Here is a 12,051-nt window from a genome sequence, read left to right on the forward strand (position 1 = left end):
CAAGTTCTGGTGTGGAGCAATTTGGTTCACGTTACGGCCTTGTGGTTCGTTTGATATGTGATTTTATTATATGCGTATATGTATGTGAGTGTGTGTATGTGCATGTGTGTGCACTGTTAGCATTGTCAAGGGCATTCGTTTCGAGTATCCTATTGTTATATTGTGTTAATTTTGTTTGATTTGCTGCTGGCTGATTGCAGGCCTTAACTAACATGGCTAAAAAACTTTTGCGCAGCTTTGTGGCCAAAAAAAAAAGAAGAAGAAGTGTAAGTAGAAGCAAAACTAAAAAAAAAGAAAGGCGAAAACCAATGCGAACAAAGCGAAAGTTGCGGGCATTGTGTGTGTTTAATTTGCTTGTCTGCCTTATTGTTAGTTTATTTATTTTCAAGCAAAGCCCTAAGCTCCTCAAAAAGCTGACAATGCGCTGCTCATGTGTGTGTGTGTGTGTGTGTGAGTGTGTGAGTATGTGATTCTGTTCTGTGAGCGTTGTTTTACGCTTGAGCGCACAGGCAAAAGCCAAAAACAAAATGGAAATGAAAACGAAAACGAAAACGAGAATGTTACAGCGCCTGCCCTCAAATGAAAATGAAAATGCGATGAAAATGTTTGGCCAAAGGCACTCGCTGAGCCACTCTGCTTCCCTCGCAACCCCCCTTCCCCCTCCTCCCAGGGGGCGTGGCCAATAATAAAAGGGATAAAATCATAAGCCCAAATTTATGGCACTCGGCAGCCCGGCAGCCCGGCAACCCAGCAAACCGAGCAGCCCAACAGCCCAACAGCTCGGAGTCAAATTGTATGTGTGTAATGGATCAAGTTTATTTATAAGGCTGCCGCAATCGCTCGCTTCAACACTTCAATTCTGGCAACATGAGGGCAAACAATATTACGCATACGCAGCGTTGTTCGTTTGTACAGCGACAAAACCCGCCCTCCTCCCTCTAGCAGTTCCCCTCCTGTACGAGAGATGAGGCAGTGAAATAAGCGCCATCGACAACTGGATGATGAAGTGTTATTTAAATATAAATATATTATCTATCAATAAGCCGCCTAGACACACGCACAAAAGCCACCAAAATGCTGAAAACGTGAAAAGCATTTTCCCGCATCAAATCTTCAAATTTGATGCCATTATTGTGTTTGCTTTTTTATGAAGTCTCCCTCTCTCTCTCTCTCTCCGCATATATGTGAAGTGGGTGTGCCAGTGTGTGTGTGTGTGTGTGCGTGCGTCTGGCTTAATAATAAAGTGATTGCCTACTTTGGGTAACAAACGCCGTCGGGCAGTGTTCCCTCGTCTCTTATTAAATTATGCGCGTTTGATGCCGCACAAATTCAGTTTTGCCCGGCTCGCATCTTTTCTAATTTAATGCCCATGTCTGTGTGTGTGTGGTGCTTCGCTCTAAAATTGCCAATCGATAATTGACAGGCGATAGTGTTGGTTAAGTGCTAACAAACGGATATTCAATTACGCGCGAGGATATTGAAATTATAAAAGGGGAAATACGATATGAGCAGGATGCCTGATATGGAGCATGTGGATTAATATATGATTAATTTAGATGTGGTAGGCGGAGTATTTATTTTAAGTGTTACTCATACGAAGGCAGATGAGAGACAGAGAGAGAGAGAGAGAGAGAGAGATCAAGCAAGTAAATGGCAATATCAGACGATGCTTGAACTTTGCTAATAAGCAAAGTCAATATGAGGTGAGGCGAGAGCTTTGCCTCTACTTCAGTTAGAGCAAGCTCCATTGAATAAAGTCAGATCAAACTCTCTGTTAATATGTATATGCAGTTCTAGGAGAACTCTAACATAATGCAAATTTAACTTACATGCTCAGTCGCTCTTTGAGTTTTTGATCTTTGATCTTGCTAAGTCGAATCTCTTAAATCGATACGGATTCGATATAGATTATCTTGTCAATTGTGAGTCCGCTTGTGCGTGGATAGCTCTATGTATTGCTGTATATAATTAAAATATATATATATGTATACACGTATACATACATATAAATATATACATAACTACATCAATCATCCATGGTTAACAGCAGATTTGTAGGAACTTACCGTACCTCGAACACTTTTGCCTAACTAAAAGTTATGCAGAAATATTTTGCCAGCTCCACACGAGTTTTAAAAAATTTAGATTTTTGTTAATTTTATGCTGCCTATTATCAAATATATTCACTTGTAAAAATATCCGTAAAGCGAGCATAGCTCAAATCAAACTTTGACAGGGAATTCAAAAACATGTTGATTACATTTCGCAAAGAGTTTTTTGTTTCATCAGAAAATTTGTTCAATATGAAGCAGAGCAGTAAACGCTAGAGCATTCACGACTGCAGAATACTCATTCACGGCACTAGTCCGGTCAGATCAATTTTCCTATCTGCCACGCCCATAAATCACGCTATATGCATTGGATGTCATATGAGCGAAGAGCAGGATGCAAGCAATATACTCAATTGACTTTCACTTGAATGAGTATACAATATCAAATCAATATCCATATAATAATAATAATTATAATTGAGGCACGTCAAAGGCATTGTTAGTTAATAGAAACATAATTTGAATGGAATTAAGCATTAATGGCTGCGTGCACTGCAATTGAATGCTGTTCGAAATTACTTTTAATTAAAACAACATAAGAGCTAATTGAAATCACAAATTAAGCTTACACAACTGCTGCCGCTGCTGCTACTCTTGCTGCTCCTGCTGCTCCTGCTGTGTTGTTGCTACAACTCCTGCTGCTCCTGCTCTGTGCTCAGCTGCATCATTTGCATAAAATATATACATATTTCATTGATTTACTTGTTGCGCCTCAAATCGCAATGGCTCTGGCTTCAGCTTCGGCTTTGGCTTTGGCGTTGGCTGGTGGCTTTGTCCAAGAAATTTGCTCATTCGCTTGAGTGGAGCAAAGTGGGTTTAAAGCCACTCGACAGAATTCGAATTTAAATTCAATTCTTTTGCCAGCTCATTTTTTGTTTGTTTTTGTTTTTTTTTGCTATTACTTTCATACATATTTAGATATTTTTATATTTCCATCGAGAAAATTGCAAGGGATATATATATATGTACATATATATTTATATAGATAAAAAGAATATAAATATATGTATATAATAGATTATGTTGCGCAGGCCGCAACAAAATTCCCATTTTGTTAGAATGCAAATTAAAATATTTATGCAAATGCGAGCCAAGGAATATAATAAATTATGCCATAGCAGCAAAGGAATAAAGCCAACAAAAAAACCAACAAAAAAAGAAGAAGAAGAAGCAGAGGAGAACCAGATGAAGTAGAAGAAGCAAACTGAATTTATAAAGAAAACAGGCAAATGGGCACAGCGGAGCGACAGGCACGAAAACAATTACCTGTTACATGACGAAGAAGCCAATCCCCTTCGCCCTATTATGATTATTATGATTGTCATTATCATTATGATTATTATATTTATCATAAATGTTGTTGGCGTCTGTCACAATAATTTGCTGGCTGTAAACAAGTTTTTCGAAAGAAAGCAAACAAACAAACGAGCCGAACCAAATTTCGATACACACAAAAGTTAGCCAGGAATCCGTGACAATGTCGCTGCTAAAAAAAGAACGAGCAAAACGGAAGCCGGAAATATGCAAAGCCAGACGCAAGTAAGGCGAGAGAAGCAGTTGGACAATGGAGACGCATTCGCATTCGCATTCGCATTCACATTCGCATTCGGCCCACTCGACTTGCAGCAGTTGAGAGTCTTTGCCACACTCTGATTGTTTTATAGGGCCGGATCACGCATACGCCCCGTTTACCAGCTACTTTAAGCAGTTTGCCAATTAGGTGCCGCTTCAGCTGCTGCTGCTTCTGCTGCTGCTGCTGCTGCTGCAGCAATAGTAATAAGAATAATAATAATAAGAGCAAGCAGCAGCATGAGAGCAACGGCAGCTCTACGAGAAAGGGGTGGAAAACAAGGCAGCACCTTTTTATGGCCGTCTAAAGAATTTAATTAATGCAAGTCTCGTGCACGCTTTGAAATAAAAGCGCCCTGCCACGCCCACTGACAGACAGCCAGGGCGCTCACATACCCACGGCAAGTGGAAATTAAAAAGGGAAACGCAAAAAGCGACGCAACTAAAAAATTAATAAATAAAACTGTTAAGCACCAGAGAGAGAGAGTTAGACGAATGTTGAATGCTCTAAATGGAAGTTGAGTATATATATTGAAATAGAGTCTATATATGTTGAATACTGGAATTGTTAACTGATATAGAAATAATAAAAATTAAATATAATTAATTATAATAAAAAATTAATTATAATTAAATAAAGAAAACCATATATTAAATTTATATAAATGTATATATTTTAGTAATATTTTTTTTTACTTAATAATTTTAATAAATTTAGGTCTTAGTCGCAATTAATAGCTATACATATATTATTTATATTAGCTATAAATAACCGGTCTGAGCTCTATTCAAACTCATTTCTTTTGTTCACATTCCCTTTTGTCTATCTATTATATATTTAGAACTATTTTAAATGCCTTCGCTCGGTATTTTCTAAAAGTCCTAGAGCGAAATCATTTTTCTAGACACATAGCCTATTTATATATATTTATCCTCATTTTAATTCGTCTATGACGAATCGTTATCTTGGACTGGTATCGCTTGACTATATTGATGCTGGAATTCCTGGCTGCTCCCCTAGAGGCCAAGCTTAAGAAAAATTCTTCTGTTTTCCAGATATGAGTTTATATTCGGTAAATATGGATGCGAGCAACATTTTCTTAGCGTTGATATGACTTAAGAGATAATCAAGTGAGCCACAGACCAGAACGCATTACATATGCTCGCTCCCTCGCTGCTTCTCTGTCTTTGTAGGGCATGCGAATGAAAGTCAAATGCTAAAAGTTTCGTTGACAACGCAGACAGGTAAATACCGTGCAGCAGGGGAGCTGGTCTGTCTGCTGGGCTCTGTTCGGCTGTGAGGCATGGCTCTGAAATCCGCTTAGAGATGCGCTTAACAGCAATTATCTTCATTACGCGCACAGCGCACAAAAGTATGCAATGGTAAACAAGAAACACGGCAAGAAAAAACAACAGAAATAATGAAAAATAAAGAAAGCGACAAAACAACTGTCGGAGCGTGGAGCTCTCAGCTCTCAGCTCTCAGCAAGCCAACGACGATTTGATGTCCTTGCAGGAAGTAGAAGTGCAGAGTGCGCAGCAACAGAAAACTTCAATATGCGAATACATTTAGATATTTTATAGAGGGTTCGCATGGGTATTTTGCAAAAATGTAACTAAAACAATTGTATATTATCTTGTATATTATCTATAAATATTGTATATAATGTAAAAAAATGTTGACAATAATGTTTCAGATTCTGTATTAAATATCATAAACATCAGTCAGAAATTTTATTGCCAGCATTGGGACTAATTTTGCAAACGCACCACAACTCAAAGATTTTAGAAAATTCTCTTGCTTTCAAAACTTGTAGAAAACTCTCCTAACTTCAAAGAGACATCATCATTTCTATTTAACCAAAACATTCTTGACTCCAAAGAGAGATCTTCATAAAGATTTAACCAAAGCTTATGACTCCAAAGAGAGATGCTTATATATTTTTTAAGAGCTTAAAGGATCGAAGCTGTGTATTCATATGGACATAAATCATTAAACAAAAAATAATAATACTAATAATTTTTTTTTTTCAATTAATTTATTAAATTATTTAAATGCAATTTTTATGTATTATATTTTATTTTTTATTTATTTATTTATTTTTTTTTATAATAATAATTAATAAATTAAAATATATTAATAAAATTGCTTTTATATATTATCTTTGTTATGTTATTTATAGCCTGGCGCATGTCTTCATAAAGATCTCAACCTGATTTAAAAAAATGTATAAAACGCAAACATCAACCTTTTTATTCAAAGCCATAGAAGGCTTTTTGTTTTATTTATTTTATTTATTTATTATTTTATATTTTATTTATTTATTTTTTTTTTCATACATTTAGTTAGACTTGATTAATTTTCTTACGGATGCCTAACGTGTCTTGGAACATTGTATCACCTATGTTTATCTGGTTCCTGAGATAAGATGCAAAAATCTTTATCATAGTGGTCCACTCTACACTAACAAAAATTCAAATTTGTTTATAAGTCACTAGCTCTACATTCCATTAGTCTAAATTGTTAGCCAATTACGTAGAATCAAATTACAATTTGTTTCGACTATAAATTCATTTAATCTGGCTATGGCATTCGGAGACATCTTGAGCCACACTTCACAATATTTATATAGTTCTATAAATGTCAAGAGAAGAAGAAAAAACTGAGCAAACTGTCATAAAGCTGAAGACGTGTTCAAGTTTTTATGCTCGCGGCAAGTGTATATCAAATGAAAGCGAGGGAGAGTGAGAAGCAAAGACAGACGAAGACGAGTGTGAGCGAGCGAGAGAGAGAGAGAGAGAGAGGGAGGGAGAGGCGAAAAAAAGACGTGCAGTCGAACAATTAGGCTGACAGGCAGCAACAGCAAAAGCTGTAGCTCTCACTCTCTCCTCTTCCCTCTCTCTCTCTATCTCAGTCGCTCACCTGCTGCCTTCACCTTGAGCGGCTGAGCATTAAGCTCTTCATACAAATGCGTCGCTGATGGATGTGTTTCGAGTGGCGCCCGAGAATAATGTCGACTCTCGGCTGGCTGACGTCACCGAGCTGCCTGTTCTGGGTGTCTTTGACTTGTCGCCGTTATCAGTGGAGCTGGCTAGGGCCGGGGGCGAGGGGCGTGGGGCGTGGGGCGCTTGGCAGCCCAACAATTGGGTGCGGGGTCTAAGCGATTTATAAAAGCCAAACGGCAAATGGCGACCGTCAAAGCAAAAGTGTTGCAAGCAATTTGAGCAATGGCGGCGAGAGTCCTTTTTTTTTTTTTTTTTTTTTTTGCCAATTGTTGTTTGCCCGCGCAGCAAGACAACAACAGATACAATTCTCGGCTCCTGCTCCAGCCAACAGTTTCGCCGTCTCCTGCTAACCTGCGCTGCCATTATTGAGTGCGCGCACGTAACTGACATCAGCGTGCTTATAAATCAAGTTGCAAATACTTTTGCCAGCCTCTCACTCTCTCACACTCTCCCACTCTCTCTATCGCTCTCTGTCTCGCTCTCTGCTCATTCGGTCACATTCGCATATAAAACTCCATTTTAGAGTTCATGAATTTGGCAACTGGCATATTCTCGCTCATATGATTAGATTAATGCATTGTATAATGGCTCGAGCAGGCGGCACCACCTCGCACCACCCAGCACCACTCTCCCACTTGCTCTCTACCCTTCTGTCATCAACCACACACAGGGCTGGCAATCTCTCAACCTGATTGCTGTGCTCCCCATCCTTCTGCCTCACCCTCTGCCCCACCCGGCTTTGAGTGTGCGTAAATCATAATTTAAATGCAAACGCTTGGGTTAAACACTCCTGCTACACACACTCACACACACATACACTGACAAACTGTGCGCACATCTATCATGCATTTTGATCGCAATAATTGAATATAAATTATTAAATAATGATGAATTATGGAATGCGAACAAAGCATTTAGTCATGAATACTTTTGCCTGCTTGCCAATTCAATTGTGAAAAAATTGAGCAAAATTCTTTTAACTAAAAAAACCTGCATTTATTTTTGCAGCAATTTTTTATGGTGCCATGCCATAATGATATAATTGTTGATTTGTAAACAAAAAAGCAAATTAAATTTGTTATGTTTATGTATGTATCAAGCCAAAGAGATTTGATGTCGTAGATCGGGAGCAGAGGACTTTTTGCATTTATTGAAATCAACTTCCCAGGTTCGCCCAAGTTCAAACATCAAGATCCAAATATAAAGCATTAGCCAAAATAGAATAATACAAATACAAAAAGAAAAGTAAGAACGGAAACATTTCCGGGGTTTGGGTCCATAAGGCTTGCGCCGCGTCAGCTCAAGTGGAAATCCGACGAGAGAAAAGTTTCGGGTGAAGGAAGTCAGTCTCAGCCTCAGCCTCAGCTTGAGCTTAAGCTTTAGCTTTAGCTGCTCTCGGCTGGCGTGTAAAAGTATCCAAGAAGTGGTCTTAACTGAGTCCGTGTTGATGGATTAGATGTGTAATATGAGTAACGACAACAGCAACGGCAAGGGGAAAGGCAGAGGCACAGGCAGTGTCAGAATATAAACGATAATGAAGTAGAGGATTGGGGAGATGTAATGCCCGGTTAGACGGGCAAGGTCTTGTCCTTGGCCACCCAATTGAAGACGATGCGCTGGACGAGCTGCACCACATCCTGGAACTGCACGTTCCACACATTGATGAAGAAGAACGCGCCCTGCATGAAGTTGAGTCCGCGATACGGCTCCAGCGCCAGCATCGGCTCGATCGAGGCATTCAGATTGATAATCATGTGGTCGAACAGCCGCCTGTCCTCCACATCGCGCAGCGAGTCCATCGGTATCAGGCCGAGCTCCTTCACCACCAAGCCGCCAACCGGCTGCACGCTGGTGCCGAGCAGCATGATGAAGTCGCAGCTGTGCTCCGCGGCGAACTGCTGCAGGGCCAGCTGGGCGAACTCGAACGAGATGAAACGGGTGACGGCCATGGGGAAGCAGCACTGGGCGATGCGCACCAAATGGAGGCCATTGTTGGCGCGCAGCAGCTTGAACTCGCGCCGCAAGATCTGCGGCAGCGTCAGCTCATTTAGATCGAACATGGCATTGATCAGGGTGTCGTAGAGCTGCGTTCGCTGCGCCATATCCAGCTGGCCCAGCTGCTTCTCCAGATACAGCAGCAGCTGGAAGTCGCGCACTGTGTGCAGCTGATCGATCGGATCCATCACAAAGTTGCAGTTCTGCAGCAGCAGCGCGGCATGCAGCAGCTCGAAGACGCGCAGGCAGCGCACACTCGTATAGTTATAGATGGGGCTGTCGTAGCGCTCGATTATCAGGGCGGCGCAGGAGCGCATCGGGTGCATGATGCGCTGACAGTAGATGGGCAGGCGGGCTGCCTCGCACTGGTAGGGCCGGTAGTCGTAGACCTCCTCGGTGCAGTAGTGAAACGGGCTCACATGATGGTTCACCAAAATGAAACGGCTGCGCAGCAGCAGCTCCTCGGGCACATCGTCGCGAAAGACCAGATGGCGATCCGGTGTGATGGTCTGCTTCTCCAGCAGGAAGCGCACCTCCGTTTTGCTGGCATAATCGCGTCGCATCATGTTCAATACGGGCATACAGTTGTGGTGCAGTGTGCCCGGATTGCGATAGCGCAAAAAGGCAATGGCCAGCGTGCTCACCACGGAGTCCAGGTCGCAGCTCTCGTTCGACAGCGCAATGTACATGAGCTCCGGCCCGCCGGTGGGCCGCTGTAATTCCAGTGCAGCTTAGTCATGCAACAACAACAACAACAACAACGACAAAGACAACCATCAGTTGCAACCACTACTCACCCACTGGGTCAGACGTTGTGAGCTCTCCAAGAAACTCAAAAAGTCCAACTGGAAATTCTCCTCACTTTTATCCATAATAAAACCCAGAAAAGAACAACAGAACACAGTGGAGCTCAATCGAATGACATTCGTATTTCAGTTTTCAGATACTGCTCTCTTCTCAGCAGCTACTTGATTCAGTAATTATTATTGCCAATGAAGCTTGACGTGTGCTGTGTGCTTTTTGTTCTCGTGTGCTAGGCCTTGGCCGATGTCTGCTGCTGCAGGTTAGTGATGTAAAAAATCATCGATGCATCGATCATCGATGTTTTATTACCGATGTTTACCGATGTTTTTCGATGTTTTCGCTGATACCGATGTGGAACGATGCTTCGATTTTAACCCCATTTGAAAGCAACTTTTTTTTTTAATAATTTTTTTTTTTTTTATTATTGGGAAGGTATGAAAAGTAACTATCCTATTTTATGCAAAATTGCAATCAAATTTTTTCCATTGATGGCATCTTCTGTTCCCTCTAATATAATATGGAATTCTGTTTAATTTTAGTGAAATTTATAAGACTGCTATGAAAGCATAAGATATCTCTCCGATGTTAAATATTTTTAAGTTAAGCTTTATGCAAAATACTGCTATGAAAGCTGATTTTTATTTTTGTTAAATAATGTGAATTATTTTTAAGTATTTTTTTTATTTTTAAGTATTTTTTTTTATTATTATTTTAATTTTAATTTTTTTTTTATAATAATAACGTTATGAGAGCACCAGTAAAAAAGTAAAAAAAAAAAAATATTCGTTTTATAATCAAAGTGGAAAGTCATACATCGAATTTTCATCGATGAAATTTACATCACTACTGCAGGTGCGATTGACAGCGAGAGAACATTTGCCAGCTGAGCGAAGGGGCGTACTAGGCTTGCTCAGCAAGTGAAATGCAATTCTCGATAGTTTTACATCAGCAGTTATTTGGGCTATCGAAAAAAGTAATCGATGACAGTAATTGACTAAAGAAAGAACTCTGAACGCTTATTAAAATTATTGGAAATCGTGTCGAGGAAATCTTTACGATAAGCTCGGATCAATTGACGAAATTGATTAATTTTCTTAGGGCTAACATTTGACATGATAAATCAAATAAATAATAATATGACAAACGAAATTTGGTTGTTCGTAAATAATTAAACACTGTTAGCCAATTCTTATTAGGCCCAAATAATACATGATATTTAATACTCTAATCATTTAATATTGAATATTACTTTTCTTTTTAGGTTGTATATTTCGGTAATTTAATTTATATAATCAATATAATCAATTATTTTTTTTATTAATATTTTATATATTGTTAATTGAAAATAATTTGTCATTGCCAAAATAAATTTTGTATTTTATGAATTAAAATATTTTTCAATCTGGGGAAGAATATAATAAAAAAATAAAATACATACATATATCCAAAATATTTTAAACATAACTCTAAATAAATTACTGATATAATGAATAGAAACACGCTTTGCTTAACTTTCATTCGTTCATCATAGTACTCATAGTCTGCATGCGTGTGTGTGTGTGTGTGTTTGAGTGAGTTGGCTTTCAGTATGGCATTAGGCTTGGCGCAGTTCACGGACAGTAAGTCACGCCGCCGTCTTGTCTGTCAAATGTGGTCCGAATTGGCTGACTTTTCACATTTGACCTGCCCACGTAACGCGTTTGCCGCACACACACACACACACACATAGACACAGAGAGAGTCCTTCGTGTGTGTGTGTGCGTATTTGCAGTTATAGTTGGCACTCTGCTGAACAGTGGGAGGGGGAGTTGGCAGAACGTGTGATTTATAATGCTTGCTACGCTGCTGCTTTGGTAAATTACTTTTGCACACGTTGAACTTAAACAACATCACATATTTTTGACGCACAAAAGTTGAGCGATTTTTATTTTATTTCGCCATTTATGAAGAGCAGAAAAAAAAAGGAAAAAAACAAAAAGCTAAAATCAAATAAAAACGTAGCACTTGGGCGTTAACGACTCCAGAATACTCATTCATGACCCAAATATTGTCAGATTTGCCACGCCCCCAATACAAATGATTTCAATATCAATAAAACAATAATTTAATAGTAATTTAACGTTGACAATACAATTTTAAATGACTTTCCCCGCCCCTAATAGGCATAGATACATATATCTGCTATATCTTATTGGCTTTGAACTGTGAATCTGTGAATATTCCAAATTTCAACCCTCTATCACTAACTGAGATAGGGGTAGAGTGCATTCTTTGATTTGCCACGCCCCTAGTGGGCGGATCGAGTATAATACTCATAAATAAGAGTATGTCTTCCACATTTCAAGTCACGACGGGCATTGCCCAAAACCAATATGCTCAATTAACTTCCGTGAATGTGTATGAGCGTCGACAACAACAAGTTAAAGCTGTGCTGCTTTAACAATGCTGGAACGAGTCGGAATACTGAAGCGCAACAAGGCATGCCATTAGGTGCTGGCCAAGTATTTTGATTTTGTGGCACGCTCTCAGGCGCGGCCAAAAGTCACTTAGACATTAGCCCTCAAGT

The 12,051-nt window shown here is 39.5% G+C and overlaps 2 protein-coding genes across 3 annotated transcripts in view; both read right to left on the reverse strand.

Annotated features, from left to right (window-relative positions):
• LOC6584367 overlaps positions 1-12,051 on the reverse strand; it is a 109,974-nt gene that overhangs the window by 95,375 nt on the left and 2,548 nt on the right. The window contains exons 1-2 of one of the 2 annotated variants that reach the window (XM_032732286.2): positions 2,067-2,225; positions 1,830-1,958 (exon numbers count right to left, since the gene is read on the reverse strand). The exons of the other annotated variant lie outside the window; for it this stretch is intronic. The gene's annotated coding sequence lies outside the window, so the exon portion shown is untranslated. Of the gene's footprint in view, positions 1-1,829; positions 1,959-2,066; positions 2,226-12,051 lie in introns of those variants that run through there. 2 annotated transcript variants of the gene reach the window in all.
• Positions 7,761-9,887, reverse strand: LOC6584370 (exopolyphosphatase PRUNE1). The gene is made up of 2 exons (XM_002009990.4): positions 9,479-9,887; positions 7,761-9,394 (listed from the first exon to the last, which is right to left on the reverse strand). The coding sequence occupies exons 1-2, from the start codon at positions 9,551-9,553 to the stop codon at positions 8,255-8,257; spliced, it is 1,215 nt and encodes a 404-aa protein (XP_002010026.1). The 5' UTR covers positions 9,554-9,887; the 3' UTR covers positions 7,761-8,254.

This window comes from Drosophila mojavensis, unplaced genomic scaffold (genome assembly GCF_018153725.1).
Source record: "Drosophila mojavensis isolate 15081-1352.22 unplaced genomic scaffold, ASM1815372v1 contig_136, whole genome shotgun sequence".
NCBI classification, from domain to species: Eukaryota; Metazoa; Arthropoda; class Insecta; order Diptera; family Drosophilidae; genus Drosophila; species Drosophila mojavensis.

Coding starts and splice junctions, on each gene's coding strand:
- LOC6584370 (XM_002009990.4), bottom strand. CDS start 9,553: ATGGATAAAAGTGAGGAGAATTTCCAGTTGGACTTTTTGAGTTTCTTG. Junction 9,395..9,478: donor CACAACGTCTGACCCAGTGG/GTGAGTAGTGGT, acceptor CTGGAATTACAG/CGGCCCACCGGCGGGCCGGA.